Below are 21,205 nucleotides of genomic sequence, written 5' to 3'. Positions count from 1 at the left end.
TTCCTATTCCACAAAATCAGACCATTCTAGAACTGTAAGGAATTATAACCAACACCTAATCCAAACATCTCATTTTGGTGTTCAAATGAGAGCACCGAGACAAAGAAATTGCCGGAGTTGCACTAACTCTTCACATTCCTTCCCTCTCCTTCCCTCTCCACCCTACAAAAGACAAGAAAATAGGTCAAGGGGATGGGTGTAGTCAGGGCTCCCCAGAGGAAGTGACAGAGCTTGGCTCTCTTCTTTCATTTAGTTCACTTAGAACAATCAATACAAAAGAAATTACGAGCTAAAATATAGGTCCATTTATTTATTGCATTTCATTTTATAAAATAACTTTCCAGCTCACCGTAGTTAACTTACTATAACAAGGGATACAAGATAAATTTTCGAGTAATTAATATTTTCCATTCCACTCTGTTTGCCGATTCGCATTAACCTTTGGGAAGTGAAGAGTTTTAACTGCTTAGGCTGGAAAGCTAAACAATGTTCGAAAGTTATCTCTGACTCTGAAATATTATCCTGCACTGTTATCACGCCTGAATGTTTGTACACGGAGGAGACTGGTGCCTCAGAAAGAGGCAGACAGATCTGCCATCTGTTAAACATTGACTGCTAACCCATTCTGACAAACAAGGAGGAGAAAGAAGGTTTAACATCTTTTCTGCACATCGTAGCCAAGTCACTTAACACAGTTTCTGTTTTGCAAACGTGATAGAGATACCAATATTCTGACCTACAAATAAATAAGATGAAAAGCCAAATAACCTAAAACCAAACTCAACACACAGGAGACAAGATAAAGAAAATTCTCTTTTGAAATTTTTAATTTTAAATGCCAGTTCTCCTTGCCTATCCAAATTCTCCTCTTGGTGCCTCATTAAAAGTTCTACCTGTGTCAAATTCGCCTGTCTATTGCATATAAGGTTCCATGCTTGTTCCTAAGAATACAAGGACTGATCCTCATTCTCCAAGCCCTTGTAGTTAAGTGGGAACCAGAGAGTTAAACGATGGATTTTTATAGATAACACAGAGTTAGAATTAACTTTATCTGGTGGGATATGAACTCAGTTTTTGAAGCACATAATGTCTGAGTTGGGTTTAACAATAAATGAGGGTTCACAGAAAGATTAGGAGGGGGAAATAACCCCAAGAAGGAAGAGGAGCACATGCAGAAGTTCAAAAAAAAACAGCATGGTATTTGGAGAACGGCTTCTCCATGAAACATCCACTGGCTGCCCAGCCCACACTGAGCCACTCAAAATTCCTGCTGTGCTTCTAGGCACCACCATACAGCTCAACACTTAACTTTTTGAAATTACCTCAGTATTTTTATATGTATTGTTGATCAGTACCTTGCTTAGTACTAATTGTTTCTTAAAGGTTTTTATCCCCTCCTCATCCACAATACAAGCTCCTTGAGGAAGAAAACCGTGTAATACTCCTCAATTGCCCCTCAGTGCTCAGCACAGTAACAGGTGCTCAAAGAGTTTCTGCAAAATTATGCACAGCATCTTCTCACATGTAGGAGAGAGCGCTTTGTCAACACAAGGGGTACAAATGTACGGTATTGCTTTTCTTCCAGTGAAACACCATTTAAAGTATAATTTACTGTCATTAATACCAAATGATACTAGGAATTTTTTAAAGGCAGTGAGTTTTCGGTAATGAAATCCTGTTAAGTTTAATCAGCGGCAGAGGAGAGAAGAACACGTGGTTAGTCTATGGGTTGGCCCACAGGCTCTGAGTCACGCTACCTAAATTCAAAGCCCAGCTCCACTGTATTTGAGTTAAGTGACTTTGAGCAATTGGTCACTTTGAGGCCTCAGTTAGTTTCTTTATCTATAAAACAGAGATACTGATCAGAGGATTGCTACAAAATTTAAATATGATGTTCCATCTAAAGCTCTTGGAACAGTGATGACTAAGCTACTATTAGTTAAGCAAACATTTTTTATGAAAGAATTTATATCCTCTAAATTAGTAGTCATTAAATTACGTTGGTGATACAGAAATCATACTTACAGAAAATCATCCCTTATGTTCCCATTAAAAGTGCCACACAGACCTAATGTTCTTCTTTTCCATGTACTAGTGAGCTGAATATAAATTCTTTCCCCATCTATAGCAAACAGAATCTTTAAACCAAATGTGGTTTTTAGAAGAATAAATAAGGATGACAGAGTTTGAATTTCAACAATGCCTGCAGGAAAAGAACACACATAAATCAATTTTAAGACTCGTAGGCAGTGTTCTGAAATGCTGGGGTGTAACAAAGACTTCTTCCAAGAGACTGGGCAGGGGAGGCAGCCTCCCAGTTCCCGGCCTGGTACTCCAGGGCCATTGGTTGCCACCTATGCCTGCTTTCTTCTCCCCATTTCCCTTCTGTCCCACCTTTCTGGGTCTTCAGCAGATCTTTTTAATAGTTTAGCAGGTCAATATGTTATTATCTGATCTCTTTTGCTTGAAGTGTGTGTGTGTGTGTGTGTGTTTGTGTAAATTTTTCCCCGAACTTGTCATCAGTCAATAAGGAAGTAGCACTTTCTTCAAAAATTCCCCATTCCCCTGAGCTTGTCAGCAAAGAGGAGGAGCACAGTACTTCAGAAGCACCATTTTATGAGACACCTTTAAAGACAAGAAACTTGGGTTCAAAACTGAACAAATGACTTTTGCCACCAGAAGAGTTGCTCTTCATGTTCCTCTATCTCTGGCACAATTTCTGCCATCAATCAGGCCACTAAAACCAGAAATCTCAGAATCCTTCTTTGATCACTTCATCCCCCTCATTGCCCTGCCCCAACCAACCTCAATCCAATCTATCACCAAGTTCAGACCACTTTCTTTTCTGAATAGTTTTCAGTCTATCTTCTTCCCACCTCCCTGGCACTGCCCTGGATCAGTTGCTCCTCACTTCTTACACTGTTCTTCATGTCTCCTGTCTAGCACCTTTCAAAGCTACTTCTACACTGTTGTCTTAGTAGTCTACCAAAAAAAAAATGACTCTTTGACAGTCATCTCATTAAAATTCATTTATTTGGTTGAACCATATGAGATTGTCATCTTTGTACATAAAAATGGTTAAATAATGATAATTTCATATTCAATTTCATATCAAGTTCAACTTCCTTAGCAAGACACTGAGCAGGATGACCATGTAATTTGTAATACAAACCGGGACATTTCTGAGAGTGAAAGAGAGTGTTATTCATAACCATGCTGGAACACAGGCAGGAACAGGCCCCATCCCAGGAAAACCACAATGTATGATGCCCTGTATATAAGGCCTTCCCCAATCTCACCCCCACCTATTTACCTCTTCCCATCTCTGCACGTTCTCCACTTACCCTCTTCAGGCTGTAGCAATGCCAAACCAGTCATTGTTCCCCCTAAACACACTACACGGTTCTACACCTCCTTGCTACGCACAGAATGTTTTCCCCATCTCCTTCATCCTGGAAATTGCTCAGCTTTAAATGCTCAATTAGACATCTCTTCCTTCAGAAAACTTTTCTGACCATACCTGCACACCTTCCCCAGTGTTAGGTGAGCCCCAAAGTCCCTATGCATATCTTTGAGTTTATCATATTTTATGCAAGTGGCTATTTACTTGTATTTCTCCCCTTCCAAACTCTGGGCCTCTTGAGATAAACACTATGTCCCATAAACACAGTAGTCTCCACGATGTCTAGCTGAGGACTGGAGACATGTAGGTACTCAATAAATGCTAGGTTAGTCTTCAGTGAAGAAGACTCCATTTGGGTTGTTGTTGTTTTTAATGTAAGAGAAGTACACCATTAGCATTTCTTCTTACCGTTCAGATTGAAGCCTTGGTTAGGACTGGTGAGGATTTGTCCTCCCCTACTAAGGGTCACTTGTTTGTTAAAGTCATCCTCCAGAATTAGAGTTATAGACTGAAGGCAGACCAAGCCAAGGTTCTGCATAAATGTCAAATTATCAATTAAAGGAATGAGAGAGGAAGAGACATAGAATCAGACAGGGACAACGGGAGAGGGAATGAGAGAAAGTGAGGGAGAGAAAAGAGAAAGAGAATGGTAAATAAGAATTTCCGGTATATAGAAGGTTTGAGTATAAGTAATAAAATAAAGTAGTTACTACATCTTATTATCAATCTTATGTAGTCCTATTGCTAATAAAATATATTTTTATATACTATATTAAATATACCATATACATGCATACACTTTACATAGATAATTAAATAAAATTCTTTTCAATAAAGTGCCAATAATTATGTTTTCCATAGCACATGTTAAAATACCTCTCCAAATTCATTTGGGATATATTAGACATAAAAAAGTCCAATATAGAAAATAACAAACAGAATTAGGATTCTATGTATAAAGCTAATTCAGACTCGACTTACTGCAAAGGAAAACAGTCAAACTGAAAAAAACACAAAGTAGCTCAGCATTTTGTCAGAAATAAACATTTTATCTTGGGATACATCTAGAAAATTAAAGATGTGGCAAAATTTTGACTACCTGATTTAGAGAGATGAATGAAAGATCTGGGTTTCTTTATTTACAAATTAATTATATGTTTATTTCAAGAAAAGATCTAAAATAAATATTCCAGTATGCTAAGAAATTCATCATATCTATTTAGAATGATATGAAACCTGTTCAATTCTTTCAAAAATCATCTCATTAGAATATTGGTTTTTGAAGTAACCAAAAATTTAGGCCCAGTGTGCAATCTTGCATGAAATGTTCAAAAAACTATACATACAAATACCATTTTTTAAGAGAAAAATGCAATTATATATATAGTATTTGTCATACTTGTTTTCATATTTTAATATCTCTGAAATTAGGATACATTATATAATTAATGGTATAACATAGATTATCAACATTTTTCCTTTCTTTGTAGTATGTAGAATAATAATGCATCTTAAGAATCAATGGTGTCTCAGGTTTGAGGAAAACGACTATACCCATTCATGTTACCATTCTTAAACTAGATATGAAGTTTGAGTGAATTAAAAAAAAAAAGAACATTCCTTTGGTCACTGTGAGATGTTCTTACCTGCTCACAGTGAGCTTTCTGTAAAGTGATTGTGAATTTATCTTTTCCAGTTCCTTTCACAAGGATGTACTGGCACATTCCGATGAAAGAATAATGTCGACCATCAAAAGTTGTAAAATGAGAATCACCCACAACAGAACATTGAACTACAAAAAAGAGAAAGAAATTATGCTTATTTTTAAAAAGCAGGAAGTCAACTTAGGGCAAATATTCATGCATCAAAGAATAGCTAAAGCACTTAAAATTTACTAAATTTGACTAGTTTGACAAACATTAAGTTTTATAATTTAATTTAAAATTGATTAAATGATAGCTCTTCCACATAATTTTGTTTTGCAATATTTATTTTATTTAATAAATTTTTACCAAAGTTCCCTGCTCAAAGCTATCATTTATTCAATTTTCCATTTATCCTCTGAATACTTGGATTTATAGACCATTGCCTCTCTTGTTACATATGAGATGACCTCATAAAAACCAGTGCTGTCTTTCTTCCTGATTTAAAGAAAATTGAAACATTTTCTTTAAAAGAATTTTAAAAGATTACCTGGACAGTCATGCTCAGTGCAGTTCCAAACTCCACCAACACAGACACTAAATGAAATTATAAAAATATTAATAGACTACTACAGAGAAACTGTATTAATATTGCATCAATTTGTTGATTAATGTACCAAAATATATCATGTTTATAGATTCAGAATAATCTGACTTGCAAAACATCTCTACAAAGTTTCAATTAACTGATAAATTTGGGTTGGCCAGTACCTAAATTATTATTTATTGTGTGTCATACATAAAAGTCATAAAGATGATACAAAAGGAGTCCAGAATAGTCAAGGGCAAAAATGCTAAGCAAACAGAGAACTTCTGGTTTTGTCCTTCTCTCGCTAAACTTCTCTTGCTTAAACTGAAAAAGCTCACACACAAAAATAGTATTTACCTACATTATTAGAGAGATATACATAAAGAGTTAAGATTAATAAATTAACTCATCTACTAAAAATTCAGAAAATTGTTTTTGAGGATCATCAGACATTAAAGAAATAGTAAAGATATCCTCTTGTGTAAAATAAATTCTGCCTTCTATCATCAAAAAGATATGAGTTTTGGAGGACAGAAGCAGAAAGGCAGGAACTCAAATCAGTATCTAAGAAGAGGCTTAGTTACCCAACTGCATTTCAGTTATGTACACAGACTCCAAAGGGAAAGGAGCCTGATAACATTTAGACCTCTTCTTCTTTCCAGACTGCCCTGGAGGCATTTAATATTTGCCTCTAATAGTCTTAGTTAGCTAACTTACTAGGAAATTCTAAATGTCTCTAATGGTGGCCAAAAATTGGTGATATGGAGAGCCACTTTTTAAAGTATTCGGTAGAGAAGGTCAGGAGCACCATCAAGGTCTAGGGGTAAAATTATGTGCAAATTAATGGTTATGAATAACAAGAAAATGCAACGGACCCAGAACACTGATATAAGATTTTATGGAATTACCAAGGAAAGAGAGAAGAATTATGTCATAAAAAACATGTAGATGCCCCCCATCTCCCATATAGACTTTAAATAAAATGCAAAGTGTGTCTTGGAATTTTTGGAAGAAAATCAACAATAAGTATATTCCTTTAAATATATGTCATGGTAAAGTTGTCAACTAGCCAAGTACTCAGGAATAATTGGCTGTACATTGATCACATACCATTCAGTACATTCTTGTTCAATTTTTGAACCAACTGAATAAGCTAATCCATGAAAACTGCATGGGCAATTTTCCAAGGAGATGCAAGTCCCATTGTCCATTATGAGGCCTATTAAGGAAAAATATACATCAAATTCTCAAAAGAAATAATAAAGATTATACTCTTTGAATACAATAATTCAACCAACTTTTATTGAATATTTGCTCACACTAGGTACTGAAACACAAATTACTGTCAAGGAAGTTACCGATAGCCTGGTTTGGTCTCAATCAGCAGCTACCTCTGTTTGAGTGATTTTCAACTTTATTATCCCATGAGTTGCCATCAAGAACTCAAAGTTCATACAGAAGAAGGGCAACTCGTGCCTCCTTGCTTTTGAGGGAAGAAGGGAGGAAAGGAGGGAGAGAGTATATTCTTGATTTAATTGTTTATCTCAAAATGAGAGATTTGCACTATCATCATACCGATAATGAAGAGCCAGGCAGTGCCCCTCAAAGGACTGGTACAGCGGACCTGCATTTGTTACTTCTCTCTAATGAGTACAGGTGGTTGAGCCAGAATGTAAATCAACCGCATCACTAAGCACACTGTTTCATTCAGCGAACCTTCTTTTTTCAGAGTAAGACTTTCTAGTTGAAGGAAGCATTGATTTATATTTTGGTGCATGGATTTATATTCTAGTGCAAACTCCTTATCTCCTCATTGACTGGTAGCAAACAGTTCAGGCCTGGCACTGGTCCACAGATCATACTTTGAGTAGCACTGACAGAACAATGGACTGAGGTCAACAAGTCTTGTTCCAAGTAGTCCCTACTCACATTAAGTGTATAACAGTGGAAAATCACTTAACATCTCTGGGATTCTAGTTTTCTAATCTGTAAAAATAAAACCATTTGAGTAAATCCTCTTGTTCTGATAAATGTCTATCAGTATTGCAGAGTCATTCCTAAATTTAAATCCCATCTCCACCACTTGCTATGTTACTTCTAATTTCAAATATTAAAACTATATCAGGGGGTCAGCCTGGTGGCGCAGCAGTTAAGTTTGCACGTTCTGCTTCAGCGGCCTGGGGTTTGCCAGTTCAGATCCTGGGTGCGGTCCTATGCACTGCTTGTCAAGCCATGCTGTGGCAGGCGTCCCACATATAAAGTAGAAGAAGACGGGCACGGATGTTAGCTCAGGGTCAGTCTTCTTCAGCAAAAAGAGGAGGATTGGCAGCAGATGTTAGCTCAGGGCTAATCTTCCTCAAAAAAAAACTATATCAGGACTAAAATTTTGTCTTGCCAAATGTGCAGGCTTTTATTTTTCTGAACTTGTTTTCTTCTTTCAAAAATTAAAATATATAAATCATTAAATATCTTTAAATATTCAAGAGAGTAAAAGATTTGCCATGGGTAACTTCAGGACTCCAGATTCAACATTCCCCGGGAAATTTACAAAGTAATAAGCCTCGTATTAAAGAAAAGCAGTCATTTCTCCCAGTCACTTCAAGGACCAAATTCTGCAAGGGTAGAAAATTGCAACAGCCTTAATGTCCTGAAAGAAGACGTTATTATGTGATTCTCAGATCACTGGGTACTAGCTTCCATGAATGCAGACATAGTTTCTTTCATGAAGCACTTACCATCTGGGCAGTAACATCCATCAAGACAGTGGAGATTGCTCCCAAGACATTGTTTCTCAAACGTGCAGGTGGGTGGACAGCAACTGATACAGTCCCGATGGACAAAGCTGTCATCACATTTATCAGCTGAAACAGGCAAACAGAGGAGCTGTAAGTCAACATTATTCACCTCTCTTTCAAAAACATCAGTGTTTCAAAAAGTATGCAAGCTTACCAATGTTATTGCATCAATAACAAATCTTTACAATTCATGAGTTTTGAGTACTAGGTTATGTTTGAGTACTAGGGTAAGCCTAAAATAGCAAAAGTCCACAAAAAGGGTTTGGAAAATAAGAAAACATACTGCATGCGGGAAAGTCATCTCTCCAGTCCTGAATAGGATAGCCAGCATGGGAACAGGCTCTAGCATACTCAGTGGCCGCTCGACAATAGGTATCATCATCATCAGTTCTGGAAAGTGGAAGGACAGAGCCAGAATCATACAGGAAATATTGACAGAAACCGTGCCTTTGAGTTCCTGATCCCAAGAAATGCTGAGTACATGGTGAATACTCCAATATTAATTGATGTCAGCACATACATAATATTATATATTATGTACAATAATACAGAGAACACGTAGACACAGGATCCAACTAAAAGGGCCTGGGTAAATTGTCTTCACCAAAGTCTTTCAATAGTTTGGCCACTTTTCTTTTGAGCCAGGGGACTACCTATACTGAAAAAGATTTCTATTTTAATTATGACATTCTTCTCAGAATCCTTGTATGTATTTTTTTGCTCCCACACACAGCATCCCAGACCTTTTGGAATTTAATAAATCCTATTATAACAGATAAAATTCTATCACAACAAAAGTATCAGATATGAAAATTATTTCCAAGACGTCGTGCTCTTGATAGCCTACATACGGTAATTAACACCAACGCTAATAATCTGCAGCATTTGAAAGACTGAATAGATAGCATTTAAGTTAAGATTTAAAGGCAGATTTTTAATTCTTTCTAATTTAAATTACTAAAGCTGGTTACTTTTATAATATTGCCAAGGCACATAATCTCTAATTGTTTTCTTAGGATCACCCTAGGAGCTCCCCCAAACAGAAGAGGTCTGCCAATTCCCAAGGCAGATTAACAAGACACCTAAAAAATAAGCAGGGCTTATAATAAGGTAGTGGGCTTGTTTTTTCAACCCAACTCAAATTCAAAATTGAATAGTTAAATATCTTACAAGATAATTACCTTAAGAATGTTGTATTTTGTGAATCTTAGCATTTTCATATCTCTATTGTAAGAGTCGCCTGTCTCAAATTGCACTTATCCTCTGCTACTGTAATTGGAGTCTTGAAGCTTATCTAGTCCAATTAACTGAGCTTTAGAAGGAATAAAAGACTGAGCATGTAAACTTCAGAAGCTTGGAAAATATTCTAAACCTCCAAACAAGAAAAGTCTCTGAAAAACAGGGTAAGCTAAAATTGTTAAATTCCCGGAAAAACATTAAGTTTATGATTTATCTTAAAATATGTACCTTGTTTCCTACAATTAATGAAGGCTTTGAAAGTTAACAAAGTAACTGAATATTGGTTTCCCCACCCAATGCAACTGTTATTAAAATTGCTACCATTTATTAAGTTTCTCTGTTACCCTAGGAACTGTGCTGGGCACGTGACATATGTCATCACATGAAAACTCACAACAATCCGGCAACAAAGAATCCTCTTTTAGAGGAGAAAAAATGTAGGTCCAGTCCTGGGTGAAATACTGAGAGCAGTGAAAGACCAAGGCTGGAGGATTCTCGTTTCCATTTTATCGATGCCCACTTACTTGGTTGATAATGCCCTGCTCTGCCCCAAACCTGTCTCTCCACCTCAAACGTACCTATGAAGGTATCAGCAGATTTCCACTGTAAAAGGTATTTCTCTATCTTGCTATTTTTATTTGCTCTGGAGAAAGCAATTAGGTTTCAAAATCCAAAGCCTAAAGACATCAAAATCTCTAAAGACAGCAATGTTAATTTCTGAATGATGATATTTCAGATGAAGTGAGTGTGGCAGAGACTGTTTCCTCCCCAGTTCCCTCTTCTTCTCATCAGTATTAGAACTCCCAAGTTGTTGCTGGGCGTATGGCTGCCCAGCCAAAGACGACATCTCCCAGCTGTCCTGGCGTGGAGGTGTGGCCACGTTTTTGAGTTCTTGCCAGAGGGTTAAAAATGGGAGTATGCATGAAACTTCCAGGCAACTTCCTCAAAAAAGCTGACAGCCCTTTATTTCCTTTTCTCCTTCCTAAGGGCTGAAATATGGACAAGGTAATGGTGAGCCAATCTTATCCATGAAATTGAGAATATCTTAGGTTCTAGGGGATGACATAGCAACAGTATCACTAGGTCATTGGAAAACTCATGGAGCCGACACACGGTACAGGTACGAACCCAGGACCTCTTACCAACTTGGCCTTTGTATGAGATAAAAATAAGCATTCAATTTAATTTAAGCCATTGATACTTTGGCAACTGAAGCAGCCAAATAATATGCTAACCAATAAATGGAGAATGACTTTCCTGGATCTGCTAAATGGTACATCATATCAGCTTGCTTGAGAAGCAGGTGCTAAAGATGATGATGATAAAGAAAGTGAAAATACTATTGGAAAATGGTCTAAGAACGAGTCATCACGGAATAAAAGGACAATTTTCAATTCCTTATACGTGCTGAATACAGATTCCTTACAGGGATCCTCAAAAAAGAGACTGAGTGAAAGAACAGAGATATAACAATATAGCTCATAAATAAAAAATAAAACCAAATAGGGAACAGAGTGTTGCAAAATATAGAGCAAGGTCAGTATACAACATTTTAGGCAGACGAGTAGCTCTTTCATAACTCCTACATTCGTTCATCAGTCCCTAAAGTTTAGAGACTATAGATATAAACAAATATAATTGTATTCTACTCAAAATTAACAAGAATCCCAAATAAGCTTATTTTAACATCTGGAAAATATCATTGTCTTCATTATTTTTGTAATAATCTCCATTTAATCAAAAAAGTAGTTACAAATAAGGCAATTTCATACTACCTCAACCTTTCCTCTTTGCTCTCAAATTTGATAAACTTAAACCTCTTAACGAGCTATCCAAGATGCCACTTAAGTGGTTTACTCAACCAAAAATTAGTCTAGTTTTTTACAACAAAGTTCCATGTGTCATTTAAATTTCTGGGGATTCTTAAAAAATTCAGATTAGTGAAAACTTCTTGAGAAATTCTTTAATGTTAAAGACGGCTAATCACACATTTGGTAAATTTTTGAAAAAAAATAGAAAGGACTTCACTTCAATAAAGGGAAATTTATAGGAAGTTCTGCAATGATGAACATATTATGATGAGTTTCACCGAATTTGCTCCCTAAACAATCACCTAGTCTAGGTGTTCTCAACCTGGGAAAGAACGCAGGAGTCTGTGACGTTGGATGAGATAAATACTACACGTTTATTTTCGCCGATCTCCAACTGAAATTTAGCATTTCCTTCCATTGTACATATAGGTAACACATCACAATGTTCTTAGCAGTATCTGTGACTTTGTCATCCATATATCTCATTTTGCCTTGTTTTCATTTCTCATTATAATTGCTGCAGATATCTCAAAATATTGTTTACACTCATTGCTATGAAAAACTACAGTAGTCATTAGACCCGAAATTCATATAAAAACACATGTATCAGAAATTCACTTCTTTTACTACTTTGATAACTCTACTTCAATATAATGCTTCCTTTGTAACCTCATGTATTTTATTTTGTGCATTTAAAAACATCATTTTGAAAAAGAGTCTATAGACATCTCTAGCCTCCCAAAAGGGATCAGCGGCACAAAAAATTTTTAAGAACTGCTGTATTCTGTTTATGCTGCTTATATACAACACTTAGACTGTGCCTGTTATCCAGTAAGCTTCTTATAGCTGTTAGCACAGTTTGTTTTACACTTTCCATTATATTTTGTGAACTGCTGAGATGGCTAAGCTACAGGAGTGGTTTTTACTCTTCCTTGTGGATAAAGAAAATTTTATTGCAAATCCTAATCATGTCACTTACTTGCAAAGATCATTAACACAGCTGGCAATATATAAATATGGATCAATATATTCATGGCAGCTCAAAAAAGGAAACTGCAACAGTATCTGACACTTGAAGAAGATTGCCTGTGTAGAGAAAGATGGCAGTCACCAGAACATGTTTAACCGTGAGTGTACTCTCATTTTTTCTACTGATCTATTGGCAAAATTCTCTCTTCCTACTGGTAAAGAGAAGATAATTTATGCTTATAAATATAACCAACATTTTTCTAAATGCATGTTTTCATAATGAGTACTGTTTTTATGAAATGCATTACATTCACTATTTCTGAAATATCTTAAGATTATTCCTGTTGCAGTTACACTTCCTGAATTCAACATGTGAAATTACGTAGTGTTTGCACTAAAAATGCTTAACGTTTAATATACAATACAATATATGTGTATTATATCCAAGATGCCCCAATTTTTCACATCAAATTTACCTCAAATGCTGGCATTCCACTGGAGCACGGATTTGGAAAATCTGACGCTGTGGGTACACATTTGTTGTCATCTAGCGTTTGCACCAACCAACTATTTGCAAACATAGCAATGTCTTCTGTGTAGTCCTCTATGTCACAAACACACACACAAAAGTATGTGTCATAGCATCACTTTCCACAAAGACACAGTTCATCAACATAAACTTTCTGGTCAAAAAGTTAAACTCAGTAGCTTTATAATTACCAATGATATTAGACTATAAAATTACTTTAGCATAATATAAATTGAACAAACTCTAAGTACCAAATAAAAGTTAATATTGTTGGAGAAGAAAAAGCAAATTTCATTGAAGCAACATGAGAAAGGATGGAAAGTGAGCGGTACAACATGCACATCAGTAAAACTCTAATTAGCCTACAGCTTGTGCTGCAGAGAGGAGAAAAAATACGCAGAAAACTAAGAAAAGTAAGTAAAAGTTTAGTGTGAAATTTTTCAGACAGTCCTATCATTATATTTGACATCAGTCATAATCTTACTAAAATTGTAGTTCTGTTTTTGTGGTACTTAACAATAGAAAACATCTTTGTTAGGCCATTGTGGAGATTTCAGAGGACAGTCACACAGACAAGCAAAGACTAGTAAAGACACCTGGAGAAGAGAAGACTAAGAAGTGAATCCATTTCATCTGAATATGATGAACAGTGTTTCCAAACATGCTCAGGAGAGATTGCTCAGAATGCTGATACCATCCCAGCACTTCTCAGAGGCAAGATTCAAGAGCTAATATGCAGGCAGCAACAGACAGAGAGTTGATGGTGAGCACTCTGGGCTCCCTGATCCAAATCAAGTCTAAATTGTCTCAGCACCTGGCCTGGGAACAAGTTCAGGGCCTGACATGAAAAGTAATCCTGCTCCACACTCAGGCAGAGGCTGAATCTGAAATCTCAAGGACTTAGCAGAACCAAACAGACGATATCTCGAAGATCCATCTGAGACAGTTAGCTTTGAGCTTCAGCCTGTGAGTTTTAGGCTCTCCACCACTTAGATTTACAGAGCCACAGGTCTACCATTGATGACGAGCTACTGCACCACTAGAATCAAAAATCTCAAGGCAAGCGTTTGGCCACTCGCTCTCCGATTCTTCAAGATGGAAAGACGTCTGTTTGCTCTTAGCAATTGGAAAGATTGTAGGAGTTCATCCATAGAATGCTTTGTTCTCTTAGTGTAAAATCCCAAACTTTACGGTGGCCTGGACAGTAGAGACTTTTTTGGTCTGGCCCCTGCCCTCCCCTGATTCCCCTCCTCCTCCACCCACTCCTCTCAACCCCGCCCCTCCTACATCTTCTACTCCCGTTCTCCCTTAGCCTACTCCATCATGCTAGTTTTATACTGTTCTTCACCCAAGCTCATCCCACCTTGCTCTTGCACTTGCTCTTGCTCCTCCTTCAGAATCCCTCTTCCCTCCAATCCCTCCTCTGCTCCGGCCCTAACTTCATTTAGTCCTCTGTTTAATATGACCTCCTCAGAGAGCCTTCTCTGCCGCGTGATCTAAACTACCACCAACACACCCTGTTATCTCTCTCTCTTAATCTCATTTCCCCACTGTCATTTTCATGGCTGCTACTTCTCGCAAAAATTATACTTTAATTTATCTTTTTATTTATTTTGTCTTCTTCTACATGAAGGGAGAGAGCTTGTCTAAGCTGTCCTATTGCTGTAGACCTGGTTTCGTATCTGGTATACAGTTGGTGCTCAAGATACATTAGCTAAATAAGTGAATGAATAAATATAAAAGAGTTTGCAGTATTTATTCAATAGATTATTAGACCTCTAGAGCTTTCACATTTGTCTGGCCCACTTCCTTATCTCTGATATTGTTGGAAATGTTACACATTGGACCAAGCATGAGTCTGATCTAATGTACTTATTTTAAAAAGGAAAAACTGATGTTCCCTCTAAGTAGATTTATAGTCACATTTCATTTCAAAACAGTCATTTTTTAAAAGTCTGCAGAATCAAAAACATTCCTAAAGGCCCACTTATTTCAATATTTATGCACAAATTTTAATGTAACTAAATAACCTGGGCAATCCACTAGAGTTCCCTTTAGTTCCAGCTTTAACCACATACTGTATTTAGCTATTTTTACTACACTGCGTTAAAAAAAGAATCACAAAAGTTGGTTACTATGAGCCTTTAAATCCATATGAATTGGTGGTCTGGGAGCTGCAAAACTAAAATTAAAGTGTTTCATATGAAATATTGCTACAAATAGAGTGATTTATTGTCCGTATTGGGACACTTTTGAGAGTGAAAGGGAGGCACGATTAATTATCACCTGGGAGGAACAAGAGTAAACCAGACTTGTGGGCTGATGTGTAGCTAGCTGTAGACATGAATGATGGAACCAGAATCTCAAGTAGACAACACATTAAAATCTTTCTATATCCACAGAAATTCTGAGAATCCTCATTTGTTTGTGAAGTCATCCCCGAAAAATGAGTATGAATGCAGAGAGAAATACAATTTTAATCACTGTTAAGAGACTATGCATTCAATCAAACTACCTCACTGCCTCTAAAGATTTATCTAATCAGTAAAGTACAGGCTGAGTTTCAAGAAGGTACGAGGCTTCTTAAAGCTAAAGGTAATATGGCTCGTCTGTAGACATTTTCTTGCATTATTACAGCATGGGAGAAAATCGGAGGACATGTTCTAGTCACATCCCTATAAATTATTGTAACTTAGTTTTTTTATTACTCTGCATAACACTGTGCACCATATAAAATTGAGAAGAAGCTAAAATCTCTCAGCTCAGGCAACTCCACGTATTTTCCAGGGTGCTTCTTGCCTTCTGCCACCTCAGCCACAATGCAGTCCACTTGCCTCCTGCGTCTTCTTCCATTTATAATCTGCTAACAGTCTTTTGCATGCTGCCCCGCATATCTCACTGTGAAATACCATTTTATGTTTCAGGTTATCAAACTCTGTCTGATTCTTAACTCAAATCCTGATCTGAGTCTCTCTGCCTCAAACAAGAGCAGATGCTATTTTCTATCCTGACCTCTACACCTCAGATGTCCCAGGGGAAGTTGCCCATAGCAGTCTTTTCCAACTTTAATACTGAGAATCAATTGAGGCTTATTTTTTTCATGAAACCTTAATATAGAAGAAAAAGAAATCAATAATTACCATCTGATTGTTCCGCTTGAGTCCAAAGCCCTCCTTCCTACTAAAGTCTCAAGATTCCAAGTTTGGGAACCCTCTCATTCTAAATACCCAAACGGATGCAGAACACCAATCAGTGATGATCTGGATACTGTACATTTGCATTGTGCTCACAGATTTTGAGCACTTCCACTTACATTTTTTCTCATTTGATCCTCACAGGCTGGGAAGACTCAGGGGCATTATAATCATCTCCATTTCACGTATGAAGAAACTGACTCCTTGGAGCCCCACTCTATCCTCTAGCTACTAGTAAACTAATCCTGATGACGCTTTATCCATCTGGGATAAAATGTTTGCATTTTAACAAGAGCCTCTTAAAGCAATGTCTTTAATCAAACATTTCCATGTTAGCTCCATTATAGGCTTATTGAGAACACTTGGAGATGATAAATTAGCTAAAATGTATTCAGTATTAACTATGTGCCAGGCACTTGTACTAAGTATTTTGCATGGATTACCTCATTTAATCCTTGCAACTCTATGAAGTATATATTTATTATATCATTAAATTCAGAAAGTTTCATAAGTGGCAAAGCAGAATTTGAATCCCACAGTCTGACTCCAGAACCCACACTCTAAGTAGGACTTTCACCGTCCCTTAAAACACAACATATGGGTGACTCTTCTTTCTTAATTTTATAATATAAAACAAAAAGCATTATATAGTGCTTTAAGATTAAAAGTCAATTTCTCACACGTTTATCTAAGCATAGCATTGGGAGCCAGTCTGATATGTAATCCACCCTGACAGCACCATTTACAAGCTGTGTTACAATGGGCATGTCCCCTTGTGTCCTCATTATAAAATTAAGAAAATACCACCCATCTTACAGGATGTTGTAAGGATTGGGAATAACATAGCTATGTGCTCATATTAACTATTATTAGAAATAGTATCTAGGTATATTATTATTATTACTGACAACACTGTGAATTCAGAATTATTTTAACCCTATTTTACAGCTGAAGAAACTAAGCATCAGTGACATTAAATGAGATGCCTCAAATTATATAACTTATAAGAGTTGGAACAAAATTCAATGCCAGGTCTGCTGGTACTAAGAAGAATAGTCCTCTTTCTGTGTACCTAAATCATGGTTGTGTCCTATGACTCTCTTATTCTGTTGCCACTGCACACAAGTACCCAAATTGGAACAGACCCATTTTTAATAGCTCACCGAGATTAGTTTTATGACTTAGAATGTACAGATGAATGATATCTACATCATTATACATGATAAAACTTTTCCAAGTTATTTTTCAACTTTTATAAATTATGTTCACATTTTATCATCTTTATAAAACTGTTATTTGACAGTCATTTAATTTATTCCGATCAAGACTGGATGCAAAATAACTTTTGGCCAAAAGTAGACAATTTTTTCCCAAATAGGTTTGAATGACTAAAATATAAGCCTAAGAAGGAGAGATGTTCACTGACGTTTGCTCACTGATGTATCACAAGCTCCTACAACAGTGCCTGACACAAAGTAAATGCTCAGTTAATATTTGGTACGTGAGTAAATCCTGTATCTTAATTTGGCAAGTGTAAACTAGCTCATGGTTTTCAAGAATGACACAAAAATATCTTCCTATTTGTTTCACTTCAAATCACTAAAGCAGCCAAGTGACAGCTGCCAATCTTACTCAACATAGGACAAGTGGTGTCCTTGGGTACCAACAGCTTGATCAGTGAAGAAAGAACACCTCAGAAGTACCGACATGTCTCCTCTGCTCCACGTACCTTCTTGAATGACGAAATCATCAGATTGAATGCTATTGTAGTTTCCACATAAGCCACACGATTTCCCTTTATGCTTCTCAGACAATTTGAGGTAAATTCCAGATATTCCATCCCAAGCCAATGAAAAACCAAACGTTGTTTTCACCAGAATGTAGTCAGCTAGTTTCTCAATGGAAACTTGTCCAATTGTCTGAGGCAATGTTAGACTTGGAAAACAGAACAAAGGCAATCTAAGAATTATGATGAAGGATCAATTACAGATGATCTATTTCTTTCTGGAAGTGATTGGGCTAATTAAATTAAAGAGAATTATTACTCAAAATTATTGAATAAACTTTGCAGATTTCCCAAGCATCCATCCTATAGAAAATCTCAACTTTTTTTAATACAATATTGAAATAAAAAGACAACAAAAATGATACTCTTGTCTCTATACTGACTTAGATTTTACAATTACAATTGAATGATTCTTTCAACCAAACAAAAACACACTTCTGCTAAATATCGGTGATTTTTTAAAATCTGGAAAATAACATTGTTTATTTAGAATAATGAGAGCATAAATGTATTTATTTTTTATCTAGAGACTTCAAGATAATCTTAAAAAGCTGCTTAACTTTTTGAAGTAAAGACAAACAATGGTCAAAACATGTAAACATGTTTCTCAAGTTCCAATTCTGTTTAATTTTATTTTAAATTTGGCTGCAAAGAAATAGGAGCTTCTACCCCCAAAATGCCATCTTGGTATAAGTCATTGTTTTCCACAAGAAAAATATCTAGGCAGGATTAATTATAATTCATATTTTTAATGCTGCAAAGTACATTATTAGGAATATAAAATACTTTATCATACAGCATTGTATAGGGGTTATATCAATGATTTTTAAATTGGGTACAATTGGGCCTCTTTAAAAGGGTTACACGGAATATTTAAATCTTGATCCAATGTCTAGTCTTTCCACTTTTCACAAGCATGGACACATAAAAGGAAGCAGGTGATATAAGAAAACTGAAGAAAACTAAACAATTGGACGTTTTAAAAGCACAGTGAGTCCCCTAGAATATTTTTCAAAGAACAATGGTCTCCTTCCATCCACAAGTATGACCAAAAAAAGCAGGTGCTAATAATTAAAGAAATGGAAGGGGAGAAAAATCATTTTCACTAAAATAGCCGTGCTAAATGGAATTACAAACTGTAGAGGGAGTGCGAAGGTAGGTTAGCACGGTCGTTCACAATTTCTCTCAAAAACTTCGAATTTGTGAGTTCCGTCCCAAGAAGAGCATGGCTACATGGGACAAAGCTATAAAACTCAACATGCTCATTAACGAAAGGAGAGTCTCCAAAGAAATAACTCAAAATATCTGTCACTATTTACACAAACATGTTTGCAGATAATTTTTTACAGAGCATTTGCTATAAGAGTAGGAAAAGTAATTAAAAATTTACATTGGAGAATAAATAAGAAAACTCTAGTAATCTATTCTTATTAAAAATTACGAGGAATTCATAGTAAATTTATGGTAGAAGTCAGTATGACTAATATTGTTTGAATTTGCAAGTTTGTAAAAACTATACTTCAAAGTGGGGTAGCAATGGGATGTTAATTGTATGGAGATATAGATGTTCTATTGTAGGGTTTTTTTTGTTTTATCCTTGGTTATTTGGTCTCTTTCACAGTAAATTTGACTAAGTACACAATTTTTTTAAAACAAAAGGCACATAACTGTGATTATCCAGATGTCTATAACATAAAAGCATGCTAGTAGAGATGGGGGATAATTGTAAAAATTAAGTAATCTGCCACAAATTTAAGAACTCCCTGCAACCTATGCAGGAAACATTAATAATGCCATCTAAAATGAATTCACAGAGTAATGCTGAAAATTACTCATGGGTTCACCCAAACCCTTCACTTCATAGGAGAGAGAACTGAAGTCCAGAGAGGACCACAGGCAGAGCCTCACACATTTGATTGCATTTTGGCAAACATTTCTCCAGCCCCTCCTATGGGTTAGGCCCTAGGCCAGGTAGGGCATTACTATAAGCTGAATAATAAGAAAACCATCCTCTTTGTATCATACAAGTTGAAATCCTCAAAGAAATATTTTCTCAATTAAAATTTAAATATTATGTCCTAGATTTAACAAAGGGTTAGTACTCTTGAAAATCTACTTGAATGACATTTTTGTTTTATAAAACATAATAATTTTTTTAAAGTGCCCGTGATGTTACCAAAAATCCCATATAAAGAGTTCTAAATTTCTATTTAAATTCAGCTTCAAGAAACAAATATGTAAATGCATTATCTTCCCATTCAAATGGCTGAGCTTTCTTTTATAAGAAAATGAGAAGTACAGAACCCAATTAATTAAGAAAATAGGCCCCAGAGAAGCAGAGGGGCTGCTCGGGGCTGCCGGCGCCCGGCTCCCCTGGTGCTTCCTCCAACGCCCTTCTGCAGTCACCTGCTGCCTCTTGAGGAATCTAAACTGAGAACAAAGCACATAGGTTGGTAAGACCATTGCGCTGGAAAGAATCATCTTGGTTCAAACACTTGCTGGTGAATTCTGAATGATGAAGGGAATGGTTCCATCCCACAATTTACTTTTCCTGGCATAACTCAGCCAAGAAATATTTAAAATTGAGTATCTCTGTAATCATTTAGATTGGAAGGTGGATTATTCCACAGTATTCTTAGTTTAAAATGTATAAAACTTTCTGAAAAATAAATAAACATCTTCTTCCCAAAATCTCTCAGGTCTTATTCTTGTTAGCTAGGAGGGCAGAAATGGGTTCCTCTCTGATGTATTCAAGAAGGCTGGTCTTTCATTGGCTCTGAATTTTTGTCAGAACACTAATGGAAAATCTCAAATGACATCCAAACTTCAGTCACATGGATTTGGAAAGGACCTCCAGAAGTTTAGTTTTATTTTTAAGTTTCTGCTTAAAAAAAAAAAGAAAGAAGGAAAGAAAACATTTAAGAAAGTGGGCAAAAATAATTGAAGAGTCGAACTATGAAGATTTCTCTTATGAAGATTTCTTTTAAAAAAAGGTAAGATGATCTTATCTCCACCTGTGTAAACAGATTTGTCTCCTGCACAAACACTAGGAAGTTTAAGCTGGTGAGATTCCTGGCCACCTGGCTGGCCTTGGAGCCTCCTAACATTTTGATGTCTGGATGACACAACTTTAAGGTTGCTGTAGAAGAAGAAATCCTGTCTTCCCACTCTCCACAATTTGCTTCCAGTGTGAGATGTTTGGAAATTCTATTACTGCATGGTGTTGTTTTCATTCTATCATTTATCA

The 21,205-nt window shown here is 36.2% G+C and overlaps 1 protein-coding gene across 4 annotated transcripts in view; it reads right to left on the bottom strand.

Annotated features, from left to right (window-relative positions):
• OTOGL (otogelin like) overlaps positions 1-21,205 on the bottom strand; it is a 172,294-nt gene that overhangs the window by 99,120 nt on the left and 51,969 nt on the right. For all 4 annotated transcript variants that reach the window (XR_011433512.1, XR_011433513.1, XM_023631363.2 and 1 more), the window contains 10 exons: positions 17,902-18,107; positions 12,926-13,053; positions 12,460-12,566; positions 8,714-8,820; positions 8,371-8,496; positions 6,746-6,854; positions 5,597-5,643; positions 5,050-5,195; positions 3,812-3,935; positions 2,026-2,203 (listed from right to left, as the gene is read on the bottom strand). Coding sequence is in view for 2 of the 4 variants with exons in the window: in XM_023631363.2 (XP_023487131.2) it covers positions 2,026-2,203; positions 3,812-3,935; positions 5,050-5,195; positions 5,597-5,643; positions 6,746-6,854; positions 8,371-8,496; positions 8,714-8,820; positions 12,460-12,566; positions 12,926-13,053; positions 17,902-18,107 (1,278 nt within the window). In the remaining 2 variants the exon portion in view is untranslated. The remainder of the gene's footprint in view (positions 1-2,025; positions 2,204-3,811; positions 3,936-5,049; positions 5,196-5,596; positions 5,644-6,745; positions 6,855-8,370; positions 8,497-8,713; positions 8,821-12,459; positions 12,567-12,925; positions 13,054-17,901; positions 18,108-21,205) is intronic.

Source organism: Equus caballus, chromosome 28, assembly GCF_041296265.1.
Source record: "Equus caballus isolate H_3958 breed thoroughbred chromosome 28, TB-T2T, whole genome shotgun sequence".
In the NCBI taxonomy this organism is placed as follows: Eukaryota; Metazoa; Chordata; class Mammalia; order Perissodactyla; family Equidae; genus Equus; species Equus caballus.
Note: the sequence above shows the minus strand (reverse complement) of the source record. Positions and strands in the feature narration are given on the sequence as shown.